Source organism: Muscardinus avellanarius (assembly GCF_963383645.1).
Source record: "Muscardinus avellanarius genome assembly, chromosome: 3".
NCBI lineage: Eukaryota > Metazoa > Chordata > Mammalia > Rodentia > Gliridae > Muscardinus > Muscardinus avellanarius.
The window spans coordinates 53,294,524-53,315,114 of record NC_137788.1 but is presented as its reverse complement, the minus strand read 5'-3'; the positions used below and the strand labels follow the sequence as shown (position 1 = coordinate 53,315,114).

The window sequence follows — 20,591 nt, the reverse complement described above, 5'->3', positions numbered from 1 at the left end:
GGAGGGAAAAAAGAACCGGGAAGTGCATTTCAAAAAACGTTCTCCCACGTGATTCCGCAGACTCCGAGGGAGAAGCCCCAACCTGGAGAAGGAACCAGCTCCAGGCCACTGCGCGGCTCCTTTAAGAGCCTCCCGCCCCGCCCCCTCCAGCCGGTCTGGGCGTCGGCGGAACCGGAAGTGCGGGGGCGCGCCGGTGCCCAGCATGGCGGCCGCCTGGGTCTCCCGGCCTGCTTCACCGGAGGCTGTGGCCGCCCAGCTTTTCGGCGTCCTGTGGCTCGCGACAGCCACCCCGGGGCCTTGGGGTGCTGCTGCCACTGCCGCCTCTGGGGGCGACGAGATGCTTAAGTGCGAGGACCTCCGAATGGGACAATATCCTCTGTGCAGTGCCCTCCCTCGGTGGGGGCGAGGTAGATCTGGGGTCGCGCCCCTCTGCACGGGCTGGGGCTGTGCAGGAGGGAGCGGTGACCGCTGGGCTCTGATGGTCCAAGGGCCCCGGGAGGCGAGGAGGGATGGGAGAGGGGCGAAGGCCACCGCCTGCGCTTTCCTCAGGATTTTAATAATCGTAGGTGCTCCTTTTTTTTTTTTTTTTTTTTTTAAGGGTGTGCTTACTTGCTCAACAAACTGCCAGGTCTTGATCTAGGCACTATGAATGTAAATATTGATAGATTACCCTGGAAAAGTTTGCCAACAAGGAGGAGACAAGTATTTACTCCAGATCCAGTCAATGTGTGTTACCCATTTATTATTAACTTTATATGTATTATCTCAAGTCATCCTGAGATTCTAGACTGCAGGGCGAATCCCTGCTCCACTTGGGCAAATTTTTTGAGCGCTGTTTTCTAAAATGACTGATGATGTGGATAACAATGGCACCAATTTAAGGGGCTGTTGTGATATTTAAATGAGCACTGGTAAGAACAGTGCCCGGAGTAGTAAGTACTGTGCTTTTTACCTATTTATTTACAGAGAAAGAGGAAAATATGGCTGAATTAGGATTAAGTGGGTCACCTCAGTATTAACAGTTTTGTGATAATCAGAGGAACAAATGAAATGGGAGTTATATTTAAAGTACAGTAAAAACAAGCTAGAGATACAGAATAAATATCTGTAAACCATAATTTTGAAATCCTGAATGTTCCAGAATCTGAAATATTTTGAGCATGGGATGACATTTCAAACATTTTGTCTAAAGGATACTCAACCTGTACAAGAAAGAGTCTATGAAATCTCAAAACTAGGAAAATGCTGTAGTGTCTTTATATGAATTGGAGAGAAACAGCTATAAAGGCTCTCACTTGCTGAATATCATTATGCTTTGAGTTTGAGAATCCCCGACTTTGTAAGTGGAAGAAATACAAGGATGATTCTTAAGAAAATAATCAGGAATCATGAAGAGTTGAACCTTGAAGCCTGGTGTGATGGTGCACGCTTGTAATCCCAGCATTCAGGAGGCTGAGACCAGAGGATCACGGTTTGCGACAGCCTCAGCTACTTAGTGAGGCTCTCTGCAACTCAGTGAGACCTGACTTCAAAATAAAGAATAAAAAATAAGGCAGGGGTTGTAGCTTGGAAGTCGAATGCCCCTGGATGTCATCCCCAGACCCGCAAAAAAAAAAGAAAAAGAAAAAAAAGAGTTAAACTTTGGAATGGAGAGACTGAGCCTGTAAAACATGAGGTGATGACAACTGGAAAATGCCTTTTATTCTTGGCACAAAGATGGAGCTTCCAATAGTGATGGAGAAGTTTTAAATGAGTCACACTTTCTCCAGAGACAGCTCGTGAATATAAGTAGTATTCCCAGTGTAGTGTCAACAATGAAATAATTTAAGAGACAGAACCACCACCTTTCTGAGTGTTTTGAGCACCCATTATAGGAGGGTTATTATACTCTTAAAAAATTAAAATCCTGGTGAAGTGACCATGCCAAAAAAAAAAAATACCCATCTTTCTTCAGTCTGAAGGAAACTGTTCTAGGTGTGAAATCAAGAAATCTGAAGCTGGGCGTGGTGGTGCACTCTTGTAATCCCAGCATCAGGGAGGCTGAGACAGGAGGATTGCACGTAGTTCGTGTCCAGATACTTAGTGAGGTCCTTTGCAACTCAGTGAGACCCTGTTTCAAAATAAAGAATAAAAAATGGGGTGGGGGATAAAGCTCAGAGATAGAATGCCCCTGGGTTTCATCTCTAGTACTGGAAAAAAAAAAAAAACCTGATTTTACTACCAATTATTTGTGTGACTGGATAAGCTGCTGGAAATTTTAGCATCACGTATCTACCTTCTATACATTTGTGTTAGGTAATTTAGTGTATGGTAATTCCAGGGGTCCTGCAAATTAATTCAAGTTTCTGGAAATTGATTTATCTTTAACCTGAAGTCCTCTTAACAATAATATAGTAAAGGTTTTTATTTTAATTTTTGCTTTTTGCTTATATCATGACTGCTTTTCTTTAAAGATAAAATTCTCGCCCGCCGTGGTGGCGCATGCTTGTAATCCCTGTGCTTGGGAGGCTGACAGGAGGATCGCACAGGTTCGATGCCAGCCTCAGCTACTTAGTGAGGCTCTCAGCTACTTAGACCCTGTTTCCAAATAAAATATAAAATAGGTTTGGGAGTATAGCCGGGATGTAGAAGGCCTCTGGGTTCCACCCCCAGTACCACCAAAAAAAGATAAAATTATTTGCTAGACATAGAGATATTACTTTTTCTATAATAAGTTAATGTTCAGCTATTACTTAGGAACACTAAAAGTATTTTTATACCTGTGCTTGTTGACTTTGAAACTAACAGCCTTTTTTTACATGTGGTTTTAATGTTGGATAGATTATCTTTCCTTAACTTTTTTTTTTAAACATATATTTGTAAAAATCCAAAAATAAATGATGCTACGCAAGAACCAGTTAACTGTACAAACTATACTGCTCATGGTAAGACTTCCAGAATTATGTCTTTAAAGATAATTTTTAACACATTAACTATAGCTGGGCATAGTGACACATGCTTGTAATTCCAGTACTTGGGAGGCTGAGTCAGGAGGATTACAAGTTTTGGCTAGCCTCAGCTATTTAGTGAGGATCTCCACAACTTAGTGAGACTTGGGTGTAGCTCAGAGGTACAATGCCCCTGGGTTCAATCCCCAGTTCCACAAAAAATAAATAATAAATAAGTAAATAAACAAATAATATAAGTAAGTAAAATATTAACTATTTCATAGGTCAGTATTTGATCACTAAAAGTAGTTGTGCTTTTATACCCAGGGGCACGCTACCTTTGAGCTGCACCCCCAGCCCTATTTTCTATTCTTTCTTTTATTTTTGGTGGTACTGGGGGTGGAACCCAGAGGCCTTCTACCTCTGGGCTATACTCCCAGACCTATTTTATATTTTTATTTTGAAACAGGGTCTCACTAAGTTGCTGAGAGCCTCACTAAGTAGCTGAGGCTGGCTTCGAACCTGTGTGATCCTCCTGTCTCAGCCTCCCAAGCGTGGGGATTACAAGCGTGCGCCACCACACCCGGCATTCTATATTTTATTTTGAAACAGGTTCTCACTGAGTTGTAAAGGGGCTTGCTAAGTAGCTGAGGCTATCCTTAAAATGCAATCCTCCAGCTGGGCATGGTGGCACATGCTTGTAATCCCAGCATTCGGTAGGCTGAGACCTGAGGATTTCGGTTCTCGGACAGCCTCAGCTACTTAGTGAGGCCCTCTGCAATTCAGTGAGACTCGGTTTCAAAATAAAGAATTAAAAAATAATGCAGGGGGTGTAGCTCAGAGGTTGAATGCCCCTGGGTTCCATCCCCAGACCTGGCAATAAATAAATAAATAAATAAATAAATAAATAAATAAATAAATGCAATCCTCCTGTCTCAGCCGCCCAAATGATGGAATTACAAGCCTGGGCTACCACGCCTAGCTAATTATACATTCTTAATTAGTTTTGGGGACGGTTTTAATTTGGAGAACTGGCTAGCATTTGTCATTACTAAGTTAATTGATTTTAGTGCTGGGGACTGAATCTAGGGCCTCACATAAACTAAGCTTGTGGTGTATCACTGAGGTACACTCCCAACCCCAGTATACAAATTAAACATTTTTAGACTTTTTATGTGTTTTAGGGTACTAGGGATTGAACCCAGGGGCATTCTACCTTTGAACAACATTCTCAGTCCCATTTTATTTATTTATTTATTTATTTATTTATTTATTATTTTTGTTGTTGTTTTTGCAGGTCTGGGGATGGAATCCAGGGGCATTCAACCTCCAACCTACACCCCCTGCCCTGTTTTTTATTCTTTATTTTAAAACCAGGTCTCACTGAGTTACAAAGGGCCTCACTAAATAGCTGAAGCTGTCCACAAACCACAATCCTCCGGTCTCAGCCTCCCTAATGCTGGGATTACAAGCGTGTGCCACCATGCCCGACTTATTTTTTATTTTGAAACAGGGTTTTACTAAGTTGCTAAGGCTGACCTAGAACCTGGAATCCTCCTGTCTCTGTCTTCCAAATACTGGGATTGCGGACATTCACCACCACTCCTGATATATACTTTTTGGTGGTACTAGAGATTGAACTCACAGGCATTCTACCTCTGAGCTATATTACCAGTCGTTTCTAAATTTTTTGTTTTGAAACAGTCTTGCTAGGTTGATGAATGCCTCACTACTTGCTGAGGCTGGCCTGGAACCTGCAATTCTCCTCTCTCAGCCTTTCAAGTACTAGGATTACAGGTGTGTGTCACCACACCTGTCTTCAGTATTTATTTTAAATTTTAAAATTCAGGCCAGGCATGGTGGCACACACGTGTAATCCCAGCATTCGGGAGGCTGAGACTGGAGGATTGTGGTTCGCAGACAGCCTCAGCGACTTAGTGAGGCCCTCCGCAACTTAGTGAGACCCTGTTTCAAAATAGAGACTAAAAAATAGGGCAGGGGGTGTAGCTCGGAGGTCGAATGCCCCCTGGGTTCCATCCCCAGACTCGCAAAACAAAACAAAAATTTAAAATCAGTTTATATAGCTCTCTTTATTTTTATTTAAATTTGTTTTTATAACTAATGTATAAAACCAAGAATTGTATGTATTTATGGGCTATGATGTGGTGTTTCACTATATGTATACATAATATGTTTAAATCAGGTTAAACATATCTATCTCAAACATTTACAGCTTTTTATTTCCTACCTATGTTAGGTAAAGTACTTCTTTGGTTAGAGTTTAAATTACTGATAAAGAACTTGAAATGAGAAGTACACTGAGAAATTACATCATCCATCTTTTAGACTCGTATCATGTACACAGGTACATTCTTTTTTTTCTTTTTTTTTTTTTTTCTGTATTGGGGATTGAACCCAAGGGCATTCTACCTCCGAGCTACACTCCCCGCACTATTTGTATTCTTTATTTTGAAACAGGTTCTCACTAAGTTGCAGAGGGCCTCACTAAGTAGCTGAGGCTGGCTGCGAACCTGCAATCCACCTTTCTAAGCCTCCCAAGTACTGGGATTACAAGCATGCACCACCACGCCAGGCTGTACTTAGGTACATTCTGAGTATGCATCAGTATTTTCTTAGATGTTTTGATAATGGATAACACCTTCAGCCTAATGATTTTGGGGAATTTTTGTTGTTCTAAAGAATGTATAATGCCTGATGAGATTGAATAACTTGCTCCCTGTTTAATCTTCCTTTAGAGGGTATATGTTCTGGGGGGAGGCAGGTAAATGTGTGTTGAAGCTGTTTGGCATTCTTGTTTGTCATCATGCATGGTGTCCCATGTGGCCTCAGAAATGCTTAGGGGACTAGGAATCCTTGATAAAGAGGTCATGGCAGGCCATAATCAAACTCCCAGTAACATTAAGAAATTCTTAGACATCCAGCTGCTCATCACTGTTAAGCCCCCGTTTCCTCACCATGCAGTCAAGGGCACTCATATCCTGGTTCTACTGAAGGCAGGTGGTTCTGTATTTATGAAACTTAGAAACTACTTGAAGAGAATATAGTTGTTCCAATTCTTTCTCGCATACTTCTGGGAAAGAGCAGTCAGGAACTTGACGTACCACTTAGGCTTCTTAGGGCTGAAGAGTTTTGCCAGGTTGGAGTGGAGTGAGGCATTGGTGGCTGGGAGATCTCTAGTTTAGCATTGTAGTGCTGGGGATTGAACCCAGGGCCTTAAACCTGGGAGGCAAGCACTCTACCACTGATCTACATCCCCAGGCCAGTGTTGCTTTTATAGAGGAGAAATACTACATGGTGATTGGCTTGAACTAATGACATCTAAATCCTAGATATTGGTCATAATTAAACATTTTTGCAAGAAATTGCAACTGGATAGTTTTTAGGCTTGTTGCGTGTTACTTTGTTTTGTCTACTAGTTATCATTTATTGGTAATTGGCTTCTTTAACTTGTCACATTATTTATTTATTTGTGGGTCTGGGGATGGAACCCAGGGACATTCTACCTCTGAGCTACACCCCCTGCCCTATTTTTTTTTTTTAATTCTTTAGTTTGAGATAGGGTTTCTCTAAATTGTGGAGAGCCTCACTAGCACACGCTTGTAATCCCAGCATTCGGCAGGCTGAGACCGGAGGATCGGAGTTCACGGACAGCCTCAGCTACTTAGTGAGGCCCTCCACAACTTAGTGAGACCCTGTTTCAAAATAATAAAAAAAAAATAGGGGGTGTCGAATGCTCTTGGGTTCTATCTCCAGACCTGCAAAAAAAAAAAAAAAAAAAAAAAAGTAGCTGATGCTGTCCACCAGTCTCAGCCTCCCGAATGCTGAAATTACAAGCGTGTTTCACCATGCCTGGTTACATTGATTTATTCTTGCTTTTTGCTGAAATCAGTGTTAGTGTGGAATTTTTATGATATAATAGAAACAGTATTGATTAAGAGTAAGGAGTGTGAGTGTGGGACCTACAGAATATTACCTGTTTATGAGACTTTGGTCAACTAATGTATTTTCTTGGAAATTCAGTTTTCCTATTTGTTAAAAAGAAAAGAAATATAGTACTAGTAATTTTATCTCTTGAAATAAATAACTCAGAGCTGGGCTTGATGATGCACGCTTGTAATCCCAGTCCTTGGGAGGCTGAGACAGGAGGATCACAGGTTTGCAGCCGGCCTCAGCTACTTAGTGAGGCCCTCTGCAACTTAGTGAGACCCTGTTTCGAAATAAAGAATAAAAAATAGGGCTGGGGGAGTAACTTGGAGGTAGAATGCCCCTGGGTTCAACCCCCAGTTCCACAAAAAAAAAAAAAAGAAAGAAAGAAAGAAAAAAGAAATAGCTCACACTTTTGCCAAACTCCAGAATCGTTGTAGCAGTGTGTTTTTTTCCCTTCAGTGTGGTTTTCCTTCACTGTAAAGCACAGTAAAGGTGCTCTCTATATTTACTGAGGTTCTAAGCCTAAAACATTGGTCATTTTTCTCCTTTTCATCTTTTCTCACATTAGTATACAGCAGCTAATAGAAATGACTAAATACAGCCGTGGCACACGTTTGTAAGCCTAGTACTTAGAAGGCTGAGGCAGGAGGATCACAGGTTCAGGGTAGCCCCAGCAACTTAGTAAGTCCCTGTGTAAAAATAAAAGATATAAAGGACTGGGAGCATAGCTTGGAGGTAGAATGACCCTGGGCTCAATCTCCAGTACCAAATACATAAATAAATAAAATATTAAAAACAAAGACTGTCAAAATATGGAATATTAAAATTGATGGTATCTAGTAAAAAAGTTTTTTTTAGTATGTATGTATGTATTTATGGTACTGAGGAATGAATCCAGGAACATTTACCTCCAAGCTTCACCCCCCAGCCCTATTTTTATTTTGAAAGAGGGTCTTGCTAGATTGGTGAGAATCTCATGGCCAGCCTCAGCAACTTATGAGGTCCTCCACAACTTAGTGAGAACCCTGTTTTAAATTATAGAACAAGCTGGGCATGGTGGTGCACGCTTGTAATCCCCGCGATTGGGAGGCAGAGACAGGAGGATCACGCAGGTTCGAAGCCAGCCGTGCACGCTGGCTTAGGAGACCCTGTTTCCAAATAAAAAAAAAAAATGTAAAAATAGGTCTGGGAGTGTAGCCCGGAGGTAGAAGGGCTTCCAGGAACCCCAGTACCACCAAAATAAATAAATAAATAAATAAATAAATAAATAAATAAATAAATAAATAATAGAACAAGCCGGGCGTGGTGACGCACACTTGTAATCCCAGCATTCAGGAGGCTGAGACTGGAGGATCGTGGTTCGTGGACAGCCTCAGCTACCTAGTGAGGCCCTCTGCAACTCAGTGAGACCCAGTTTTAAAATAAAGAATAAAAAAAAGGTCAGGGGGTGTAGCTCGGAGGTTGAATGCCCCTGGGTTCCATCCCTAGTACCTTAAAAAAAAATTATAGGACAAAATAAGGCTGGGGGAGGGTGTGGCTCAGAAATAACTCTTGGTTCAGTCTCCAGTACTGCAGTAAAATAAGTAGTGTTTTATATTGCAACTGTCTTTCCCCCCTGGTTTTAAATAATCTACAGAAAGACCTAACAAGGTTATAAGGCAAGAAAATGAGTTTTAAACTGAGCAAGTACAAAGTAATACTTTTAGAGAAAAAATATTCAAAATTCAGTAATAGAATTCTGCTTTATGAGCCTCCTGTTGTGGCACACTCCTGTAATGCCAACACTTGGAAAATTGAGACAGGAGGATTGGAGGTTCAAGACCAACTTCAGCAACTGAGACCTCTTTAAAAATAAAATAGCTGGGCTTGGTGGCACAGGCTTGTAATCCCAGCACTTGGGAGGCTAAGACAGGATCGCACAGGTGTGAAGCCAGCCTCAGCTACTTAGTGAGGCTCTCAGCAACTTAGTGAGACCCTGTTTCCAAATAAAATATAAAATAGGTCTGGGAGTGTAACCTGGAGATAGAAAGCCTCTGTGTTCCACCCCCAGTACCACCAAAAATAAATAAATGAATAAATAAATAATAAAAAATAGGGCTGTGGATGTAGCTCAGAGGTAGAGCATCCTAGGGTTCAATCCTCAGTGTCTTCCTTTAAAGGTCTAGTATACTACTATGATTATTTCTTCTCCCCCTCTCCTTCATTTTATTTAAACTATTCTTGTACTGAACCTTTGCTTTTTGTTTTAACTATCACCTTGTTTTAGAAATTTAAATGCATTAAATAATGGGATGATATAATTTGAACTATCAAGATTCCAGCAAACTGGTACAGAAAGTCATCATAGCCGGGCGTGGTGGCGCACGCTTGTAATCCCCGCACTTGGGAGGCAGAGACAGGAGGATCGCGCAGGTTCAAAGCCAGCCGCGCGCGCTGGCTTAGGAGACCCTGTTTCCAAATATAAAATGTAAAAATGGGTCTGGGAGTGTAGCCCGGAGATAGAAGGGCTTCCAGGAACCCCAGTACCACCAAAAAAAAAAAAAAAAAGAAAGTCATCATAGGGTTTTTTCCCCTTTATTTTGGCATCATTTACTCTACTTGGTATACTATTTTGACCTGAAAAAGAACAATAATTTGTTGGAATCTTTAAGATACTTATAGACAGAAAATAGTGTTTTCCTTTTAAACTTGAGCTCTAGTTAATTTCCTTCCTTCCTTCCTTTTCTCTCTCTCTCTCTCTCTGTAGTACTAGAGGTTGAACCCAGGGGCATTCTACCTCTGACCTATATTCCAAGTCTTATTTTAGTAGCTTTTCCCTTAGGTTCACCACAATGTAGTGAGTCCCTGTTCAAAATAAAGAATAAAAAATCAGGCAGAGGGTGTATAGCTCAGAGGTAGAATGTCCCTGGCTTCAATTTCCAGCACCAGAAAAAAAAAATAAACAAACAAAATACTTTTCCTATCTAAATTAAAATTGTGTGTCAGATGTTGCATTGTGAAGTTGTGTAACATTTTCAGATGTTGCATTGTGAAGTTGTGTAACATTTTCTGTGGTTTGTCAATCTCAGGTAAAAAACTATGATATAACATTTTCTACAGAAAAAAAATGACAGTTTTTTAACTTTTTCTGCCTTTAGTTGAGTGTTTTCCTGCACCCAACATAATCTGTAAGGATATCAGTGGCAATGAAACACATTTTACTGGAAAAGAAGTTGGTTTTCTCAAGCCTATATCTTGCCGAAATGTGTAAGTATATTACTAAAACCTAAAATTTCAGATGAATTGCCTATGTTGTATCTTGATTCCATGAATGAAGAGATAAGATAATTTATAGGGAAAATTCTGCAAATGTAATATTTACTTTTTGCTTTTGGCAGAAGACCTTTATTATTGATTGATTGATTATTGATTGTATTAAGGATTGGATCCAGAGGTGTTCTACCTCTGAACTATTCCTCAACCCTGTTTTTATTATTATTTCAGAACAGGGCCTTGCTAAGTTGATCAGAGTCTCAGTACTTGTTGAGGATGTTCTTGAACCTGCATTCCTCCTGGCTCAGCCTCCTAAGTACTGGGAGTACAGGCATGCACCACAGCTGGATGGTGATGTCGATGATGATTTTGATGTTGGGGATTGAACCCAGAGGCATTCTATCTTCAAGTTGCAACCCAGCCCTATTTTCTTTTTTATTTTGAAGCAGTCTCACTGAGTTATGGAGGCTGTCTTCAAATTTGTGATTCTCAGCTGGGCATGGTAGTGTACACTTGTAATCCCCGTGCTTGGGAGGCCGAAACAGGAGGATTGCACAGGTTCAAAGCCAGCCTCTGCTACTTAGTGAGGCTCTCAGCAACTTAGTGAGACCCTGTTTCCAAATAAAGTATATAACCCAGAGGTAGAAAGCCTCTGTGTTCCACCCTCAGTAACACACACACACACACACACACACACACACACACACACACACACACACAGTGATTCTCCTGTCTCAGCCTCCCACACCAAGCTAGAAAATCTTTATATTTTAAAGTCTGCATATGTTTTTATGTGTATAGTTCACCAAATAGAGCTGAGTTCATTGTGTTGGGTAAATAAAGACCCTAAATGGCCCTGTGCCTTCTTGATTCAGGACAATCAGTTTATGCCACTATATGTTATAGAAAAAATTCTGACTTCAAAATCTGGGAGATTTTTTAAAATTTGGTACTGGGGGTTGAATTCAGGAGCATTCTATCTCTGAACTATACCCCCAGCCCTGTTTTATTGTTTATTTTAAATTAAGAGTCTCATCAGGTTGCAGAGGGTTTCACTAAGTTGCTGAGGCTGGCCACGAACATGTGATCCTCCTTTCTCAGCCTCCCATGTACTGGGATTACAAGCATGCACCACCATGCCCAGTGAAAATTGGGGGGCTCTCTAGAATACAAATAGGTATATATCTAGAGTATCAGAAAAATGCTAATTACTGTTAATCATTTGCACATTAAGGGCATTTTGAAACTTGCTTCCATTTTTGGTAATAGATATGAAATTATCAGTTTAGGATTGTAAGACAAATGGTTTTTATTTTGTTAGGAATATTATTACTTTGAAGCACTTTTACATTCGATTTTTACTTTTGCTATATAGTAAAAATACTTACTACGTACCTCCTTATTTTGCTATAGTAAAGCTTATACCGTATTCTTTTATTTCTGCTTTGTACTAAAAGCATGATTTGCTTTTTACCCATTTTCTTATTTGCTGGCACTATATTTTTACCTTATGATTGTATATGGTTGCACTTTATTTGATGGTGCCTATTTACAGTTGTATCAAGAAATAACTATGCTTTGCTCTTTCTACTGCTTCTTCCTGAAACCTTAGAGAGCACTCTTAGAGTCCTATTTTTTCTTTTAATCATACTTCATTGAGTTAATGAGGATTTCTTGTTTCCATCTTGCTGTATAATCCCAAACCAGTCACTTAATCTTGCATTTTAAAAATTTTTGTTATCAAAGTAAAACTTGTTAAGAGGAATTATTTCCAAAGTATTTAGGCATGATTTAGCCATCTTCTAAGTTATAAATTGGTACTTCTATTTTATTTTATTTTATTTTATTTTGCGGGTCTGAGGATGGAACCCAGGGGCATTCGACCTCCGAGCTACACCCCCTGACCTATTTTTTATTCTTTATTTTGAAACTGGGTCACACTGAGTTGCAGAGGGCCTCACTAAGTACCTGAGGCTGTCCGCAAACTGTGATCCTCCGGGTCTCAGCCTCCCGAATGCTGGGATTACAAGCGTGTGCCACCACGCCCGGCGGTATTTCTATTTTAGACATGATAAATAACTAATAAGTGCTGGTGCAAGATATTTTCGGTTATAATACAACAGTTAAGAAAATCATCTCTTGAGAACAGCTGCCCATTCATGTTTGACCTTACAGATTCATTACCTATTATGATAATACCACAGTGGTCTGCTACTTAGTTTCCAAGTTAATGCTGATTTTTTTTTTAGTGGTATGTCAGAGGAGACAGGTTCATTGTGACTGAGCTCACTGATCATTTTCACAAGACACTGATGGTGGTAAGGAATGTCACCGTCAAGGAAACCCAATTCTCCAGGTCTACTGTCCAGCTAATATCCCTCTTATACTAAAATCTAAGTCCAAAATTGTATTGAATCAGAATTGTGGGAGTTCATTTGATGGACATTTTTAGTGGTAAGAGTTGTAAAACTAAGGATGACCTGATACATCATTTTCCTTTATCAGGATATTCAGTGTAGGCCTACCAAAAGGCCAGCTGCCAGCTAGCTAGCTATAGATTCCTTAACAAATTTTCATTCACTGAGTTTCTCTTCTGCAATTTACATATTTTCCTTCTACTCCTGTTAGCATATTTTATTTTCAAGTTATATGTAATATTAATACTTGATTAAAGTTCTATGGCAGTATTGCATATATTCTGTAGTATATGCTCCAGAAACAACTCTGGTAATCATGTCTGATTGATTGCCAAGGCCACTCACCTGTTTATAGTGACTACTTATATTAGTAGAGCAGGTACCTACTGTAACAAATGTCTAGTTTAACACAGTAAATTCTAATTCATCTCAGGGTTACTATGGGGTAGGCTTGGTGGTCTGGGGATGCAGTATGAGCAGTGATGTTTGTTTCATGAAGACATACTGCTTAGCCCTTTCTTCTTCTAGCTCTGTTTCCTCTAGTCCTTACAGTCCTTTCCATTCAGTCAACAGATGGAAAGAGGAGAGGGAGCTCTTTTGATGGGCCAAATCTGGAAATGGTATATATTTCTGTCTAATCTATTAGCCAAAATGCAGTTAAAACTATTCTGAGCTTCAAGGCTGGGTGGGAAATATAGTTTAGCTGTATATATGAAAAAGAGAGGTAACTTGGTGAATAACTAGAAAGTTTCTGCTCTACCACTAGTGTTAAATTATTATTTATTTGAAATAGTTTCTATAATTACTTTTCCATTTATTTTATTTTATTTTATTTTATTGTGGGGGTGGAACCCAGGGGCTTTTCTATCTCTGGGCTCTACTCCCAGACCTATTTTATACTTTATTCAGAAACAGGGTCTCACTAAGTTGCTGAGAGCCTCACTAAGTAGCTGAGGCTGGCTTTGAACCTGTGCGATCCTCCTGTCTCAGCCTCCCAAGAGCAGGGATTACAAGCGAGCGCCACCACGCCCGGCAGTTTTTTTTGTTTTTCTTTTTTTTGTTTTTGTTTTTGTTCTTTTTTTTTTTTTTTTTTTTTTTTTAATTGGAAACAGGTTCTCACTGAGTTGCTGAGAGTCTCACTCAGTAGCTAGGGCTGGCTTTGAACCTGTGCGATCCTCCTGTCTCAGCCTCCCAAGTGCTGGGATTACAAGCGTGCACCACCATGCCCTGCTTACTTTTCCATTTTGAAACTTTTTTTGGGGGGGGGGTCTGGGGATGGAACCCAGGAGCATTTGACCTCCTAGCTATACCCCCTGCCCTATTTTTTATTCTTTATTTTGAAACAGGGTTTCACTAAGTTGCAAAGGGCCTCACTAAGTATCCGAGGCTGTCTGTGAACCAAGATCCCCGGGTCTCAGCCTCCCTAATGCTGGGATTACAAGGGTGCACCACCACACCCTGCTGATTTTGAAACTTTCTGTCTAATGAAGTATGGCTTTTAACTATATCAGAATTCACCAGTAAGAGCCAGAGGCGGTGGCGCATGTTTATAATCTCAGAATTTGAGTGGCTGAGAATGGGGAGGATTGTGGTTTGTGGACAGCCTCAGCTGCTTAGTGAGGCCCTCTGCAACTCACTGAGAACTTGTTTCAAAATAAGGGATAAGCCGGGCGTGGTGGCGCATGCTTGTAATCCCAGCATTCCAGAGAGGCTGAGATCTGGAGGATCGCGGTTCGCAGACAGCTTCAGCTACTTAGTGAGGCCCTCTGCAACTCAGTGAGACCCGGTTTCAAAATAAAGAATAAAAAATAGGGCAGGGGGGTGTAGCTTGGAGGTCAAATGCCCCTGGGTTCCATCCCCAGACCCGCAAAAAAAAGGGGGGGGGGATAAAAAATAGGGCTGGGGGTGTAGCTCAGAGGTAGAATCCTACTGGGTTCTATCCCAGTAATCTTTGCTATTGTATCAAATGAAATTTACAGCCCATATTATAAATCTTCCTACAGTATTGGCTAATTTTATTTTTTCTTGAGCCTGGTATGGTGGCACATTTGTAATCCTTATACTTGGAAGGTGGAGATAGGAAGATAGCAGATTCAAGGCCAGGCTCAGCAATTCAGTGAGTCCCTGCTTTAGAATTAAAAAAAGAAAAAAGAAAAAAAGGCTGAATGTATAGCTCAGATGTAGAATGTTCCTGGGCTCAATCCCCATTACCAAAAACATAAATAAAAGCCGGGCATGGTGATACACGCTTGTAATCCCTGTACTTGGGAGGCTGAGACAGTAGGATACCAATTGCAGCCTCAGCTACTTAGGCCCACCACAACTTAGTAAGACTCTCTTTCAAATTAGGAAATAAAACTGGGCGTGGTGGCACCTGCTTGTAATCCCAGCATTTGGGAGGCTTAGAAAGGAGGATCAGGGTTCATGGATAGCTTAGTTACTTAGGCCCTTTGCAACTCAGTGAGACCCTGTGTCAAAATAAAGGATAAAAAGTAGGGCTGGGGTATGGCTTGGAGATAGAATGCCCCTGGGTTTCATCCCTAGTATTGCAAAAAATAAATAAGTTAACTAACTAACTAACTAACTAACTAAATAAATAAATAAAATAGGGCTGAGGATGTAGCTTGGAAGTAGAATGCCCCTGGGTTCAATCCTCAGTACCACATACACACAAAAAAAATAATAATAATCATAATTTTCTTGACTTCTAGTATAAAGCATTTTTTTTCTTTGATTTCTGTGCTTTTTCTTTAAGTCTTGAAAGCCTTGACAACCTCAGGGTTAAATCCTTGATCCTATTTTTTCCTTGATCCATCCACCCATCTGGCCTCTCCCATTTGGCTTCTCTCATCATATAAGGTATTATAGATATTTTATATGTTATATAGTTCAAAATTGCATTTGTTACCTTTTTCTTCAAATTATTTCTCCCTAGTCTTCGTGAATTGCAACTGTCTACCAAGTTTTTTTCTTGGTAAGGGGGATTGAACCCAGGGGGGGGTTTATCTCCAAGCTATGCTTCCAGGTCTTTCTACTTTTTATTTTGAAATAGATTTTCACTAATTTGCTGAGTGCCTTGCTAAATTGTGGAGGCTGGTATTACAGGCTTTTACCACATGTTCTGCTTCTAATTTCTTAACCAGAAACTTTAATCATCCTCCTCTTCCTTCATTCCTCACATGTATATTTAGTATGGTTGTTTCCTAATATTTACCAGTTTCGTGTGTGTGTGTGTGTGTGTGTGTGTGTGTGTGTGTGTGTGTGTGTGTGTTTTACCCCCTCCAATACTGAGCCCGGGGCCTCGTGCATACTAGGTAAGCACTCTACCACTGAGCTGTATTCCCAGACCAGTTTTGTTTACTTCCTTCTCCTGCTGCTACTTATTAGATTGCTGCCTGAGTTTTTGCAAAGCCTCCTAATATATTTTTCTATCTCTAGTTTGGTGCACCATTCCTAAGTAGATGGAACATCACTTCTGTCCACCTGAAGATGGACATGAACAGGAGGATCTCTTGGTTTCTTACCACTTCCCTTAGCCTCCCACAAATGTCCTAATTTTGAGTACATTGTGATAAACAGGGTTATCAGTGGGGTTCTGACCTGACCAGATTTGACTTTAAATTGAAAGCCTAGACTCCTCTCTATAACTTCAGACTTGTAAAATACAGCTTTTTTGTTTGTTTGTTTTTATGGTACTGCGGGTGGAACCCAGGGCCTCTTCTACCTATGGGGTATACTCCTAAACCTGTTTTATACTTTATTTGGAAACAGGGTCTCACTAAGTTGCTGAGTGCCTCATTAAGTAGCTGAGGCTGGCTTTGAACCTGTGCGATCCTCCTGTCTCAGCCTCCCAAGCTCTGGGATTACAAGTGTGCGCCACCACGCCTGGCTCCCAGCTGTGTTTTGGATGACTCTATTTCAATATTTGATAAAAATCTCAAACTCACATGTTCAAATCTGAAGTCCTGATTTTTATTCCAAAATCTGTCCATCCTCAGTCTTTCCTCAATTGCTAATGCTAGCTTTATCCTTCTAGTTGCTTAGGATAGAATTGTTGTGCTATCACTCCTTTCACTTTTTTATACACTCAACTGAACACATCAAGATATATAGTTGGAGCCGGGTGTGGTGACGCATGCTTGTAATCCCAGTATTTGGGAGGCTGAGACAGGAGGATCGTGGTTTGAGGCCAGCCTTAGCTACTTAGTAAGGTCCTTTGGAACTCAGTGAGACCTTGTTTCCAAATAAAGAATAAAAAAATAGGGCTGGGGTATATCTTGGAGGTAGAATGCCCCTGGGTTCCATCCCCAGTACCACCAAAAAAAAAAAAAAAAAAAAAGAAATCTACTTGGTTGTACTTCATAATATATCTAGAATCTAAACACTTCTCACTACTTTTGCTACTTTTGCTTTTACTTTGGGTCCAGCTATTTATTCTCTCCTGAATTATTGAAGTAGCCTTTAAATTCTTGACCCTCTGGTAATTTGAATTTGTTCAGCAAATATTCATCCCTCTCAGTCCCTGTCAACCGGCTAGCATATACTTGCCATATCGTTGATTTTGGACTTGGCTACATTACTCACTTTGGTCTATATAATGTTAGCAGGTGTGAAAGAGAAGGCTGAGTGTGCTTGTGGGATTCAGCTTGCCTTTTGAACTTTGATGATATATCCTTAAACAACTTGTCTCAAGTGGCTGCTACATGTTAGTTTGGGCCCTAGAAACACTGAAATGAAGCAGACAAACTGAATCTATAGTATGGATCCAGGCTCAGAGAGAAGAGTCTGAAGCAGAGTGGCCCAGCCAACAGCTAGGATCGGTTGAGCCACAGCCAGTCTGCAGTCTACAAGCATAAGTAGAAAAGCTTTTTGTTGTAGGACACTGAGTTTTGGAGTGGTTTGTTTATATGACACTTTTTTTCTTTTTGGGTACTAGGGATTGAACCCAGGGACATTCTACCTCTGAGCTACCCACCACCAGCCCTTTTTATTATTTATTTTAAAGCAGGGTCTCACTAAGTTGCTGATGCTTGCCTCAAACCTGTGATCTTCCTGTCTCAGCCTCCCAAGTATTATAGGTGTGCCCCACCACATCAGGCTGGTTATATATTAACTGATGAATATTCTCATATAGTCTATTTTCAGCATAGCAGCTAGCATGATTATTGTTGTTTATTTATTCATTTATTTATTTTTTTTATTTTTTGCAGTACTGGGAATGGAACCCAGGGGCATTCTATATCCGAGCTACAACCCCAGCCCTATTTTTTATTCTTGATTTTGAAACAGGGTCTCACTAAGTTGCAAAGGGCCTCACTAAGTAGCTGAGGCTGCAAAGGGCCTTACTAAATAGCCACGAACCGTGATCCTCCTGTCTCAGCCTTCCAAATGCTGGGATTAAAAGCATGTGCCACCATGCCCAGCTCAGAGCAATTATTTTAAAATCTAAATCAGATTATGCCTCCCTTTTATTTAAAATCCTGTAGTAGCTTCCCAATTCTCCCAAAGTAAAAGAGTATTTATAGTGATTTACAAGGCGTGATTTGCTTCCTTCACTCCCATGAACTGTCTGACATCATCTCTTAATATTCCTCCCTTTTCTTACTCTGCTTCTGCTACTCTGGCCTCCATAATAGAGCCCAAACCTGCCAGGTAGCTTTTGTACCAGTTGTTTCTTTTGTTTGGGACACTCTTCTCTCAGAGGATGTGTGTGTTCTAACTCATTTATTTCTCTCCTTTCTTTGCTCAGTTATTACCTTCTCACTGAGGCTTACCTAATTATCCCATTTTAGTGGCCTCTGGCATTTGGAATTCACTGTACATCCTACTTCATAGCATTTTTCATAACATGTATGCTTTTCTAACAAATGACATGATTAGCTTTTTAAATATGTTTGTGTTTTTGTTTACTGCCACTAAGTGGTAAGATTTTTAAGGAAAGAGATCTCTGTACCTTTTATTTACTATGTCTCAATAGTTTAGAAAAGTTCCTCCCAAAAAAGCATCAGTGGAATGAACAAATGAATGAATTAGCCAACTAAAAAATAAATAGTAATTCACTTTTTTTTCTTTTCTTTGGTGGTACTGGGGTTCCTGGAAGCCCTTCTACCTCCGGGATATAGTCCCACGGGCTACACTCCCAGACCTATTTTTTACATTTTTATGTGGAAACAGGGTCTCTAAAGCCAGCGCGGCTGGCTTCGAACCTGTGCGGTCCTCCTGTCTCTGCCTCCCAAGCGCAGGGATTACAAGCATGTACCACCACGTCCGGCTAATAATTCACAATTTTTAAAAAAGTGTTCACATATTGGAAAGACATGAATATGATATTGAGATTTTAATCCTTGCAGAAATGGCTATTCATACAAAGTGGCAGTTGCATTGTCTCTTTTTCTTGGATGGTTGGGAGCAGATCGATTTTACCTTGGATATCCTGCTCTCGGTAAGTATGTTACATTAAAAAAAAATAAAAAATTCTTGCAAAACCTGTATTTTACAGAAATATATGTATTTTCATTGATAAAATCTCTGCGTATTATTCATATTACAAAGTTCCACATAATTGGAGTTGAATAGCCAACATTCGTCTATGAATTTCAACCTACTATTTAGCTCTACCATTCAGGTTAAGTAAGAAATACTGAGCTTGGCGTTTTGGTGCACACTTATAATCCCAGCATCTGAGACTGGAGGATTGTGGTTCAAGGACAGCCTCAGCTACTTAGTGAGGCCCTGTTTAAAAATAAAGAGCAAAAAAATAAAAATAAAATAAGGCTGGGGGTGTTGCTCCAAGGTAGAATGTCCCTGGGTTCCATCCTCAGTACTGCAAAAAGAAAACCTGACTTTTCTTGTGTTTTGCCTTTAGTAAAACACACACCCCCAAGACAGTGTGAGCATATACAAACTCTGAGTGCTAATGTTGGGCACACAATGTACGTTCAGTAAGGGTTTTATGAATAAATGCATTTTTTTCTTCCTCTCCAGAAGTACTTTTCTCTCCCTGAACCTCTTTAACTTTTACCCTATGGTAATAGAAACTACTTCTAAAGAACCAGTTTAGAAGAACCAGTTTTAGTGTTGGAATTTTGGTGATCAGCATGAGCTGGAGTGGGAATCTTTTTTTTTTTTACTGTATAATAATAATAATAATAATAATAATAATTATTATTATTATTATTACTATTGGTGGTACCAAGAAAGGAACCCAGGGGCTTTCTACCTTTGGGCTACACTCCCAGACCTATTTTATATTTTATTTGGAAACAGGGTCTCACTGAGTTACTGAGAGCCTCACTAAGTAGCTGAGGCTGTCTGCGAACCGCGATCCTCTGGTCTCAGCCTCCTGAATGCTGGGATTACAAGCGTGCGCCATCACTTCTTTCTTCTTTTGAAACAGAGTCTCACTAAGTTGCCTAGGCTGGTCTCAACTGCCTTAGCCTCTTGACTGGGGTCTCCCTAGGTTGCTAAAAGTCTTGCTGAGTTGCTGAGACTGTCTTTGAACCTGTGATCTCTCTGTCTCAACTTCCCAAGTACTGGGATTACAGCTGTGCGCTGGCATGCCTGGCTTCCCAGTTGATATTTCAAACTACTCTTTCACAAAGAGTCTTACTTCATGCCATTTTATTATATTGCGAAAGGGATGACTTGTAAGAAACTCAAGTTTAAATATCGAAGAGGCATTATTTATACCTCTCCTCCCAAAGCTACCCCCCAGTTTTCCCTCTTATAATCATCATGTTTTGGTGCTATATCCTTGTGTACATCCTAGATTTGATACTTTGTTATCACCTATTTTAGTATCTTAATTTTAGGCTTGGGACCAAGGACAAAGGTATATATAATACTCAGAGTAGTTTATTTTGACTATACTGCTAATAAACAGAAGATACTTGGGAGAAAAAAGTAGGGAATAAATTTAGAGGTAATTGATTACTAGTGAAATTTTGAAATTTTACAAGGCCAATGTTTCTTCCTGATTATTTTTTATGGCATGACAGTGTGTGTGTGTGTGTGTGTGTGTGTGTGTGTGTGTGTGTGTGTGTGTATG

General features: G+C 40.3%; 1 protein-coding gene across 1 annotated transcript in view; it reads left to right on the top strand.

Annotated features, from left to right (window-relative positions):
- Positions 1-202: 202 nt before the first annotated feature.
- Positions 203-20,591, top strand: part of TM2D1 (TM2 domain containing 1) — a gene marked incomplete at both ends in the record, with an annotated part of 31,047 nt that continues 10,658 nt past the window's right edge. The window contains 4 exons of the mRNA XM_080692370.1: positions 203-378; positions 2,851-2,924; positions 10,013-10,121; positions 18,895-18,986. Coding sequence (XP_080548496.1) covers positions 203-378; positions 2,851-2,924; positions 10,013-10,121; positions 18,895-18,986 — 451 coding nt within the window. The remainder of the gene's footprint in view (positions 379-2,850; positions 2,925-10,012; positions 10,122-18,894; positions 18,987-20,591) is intronic.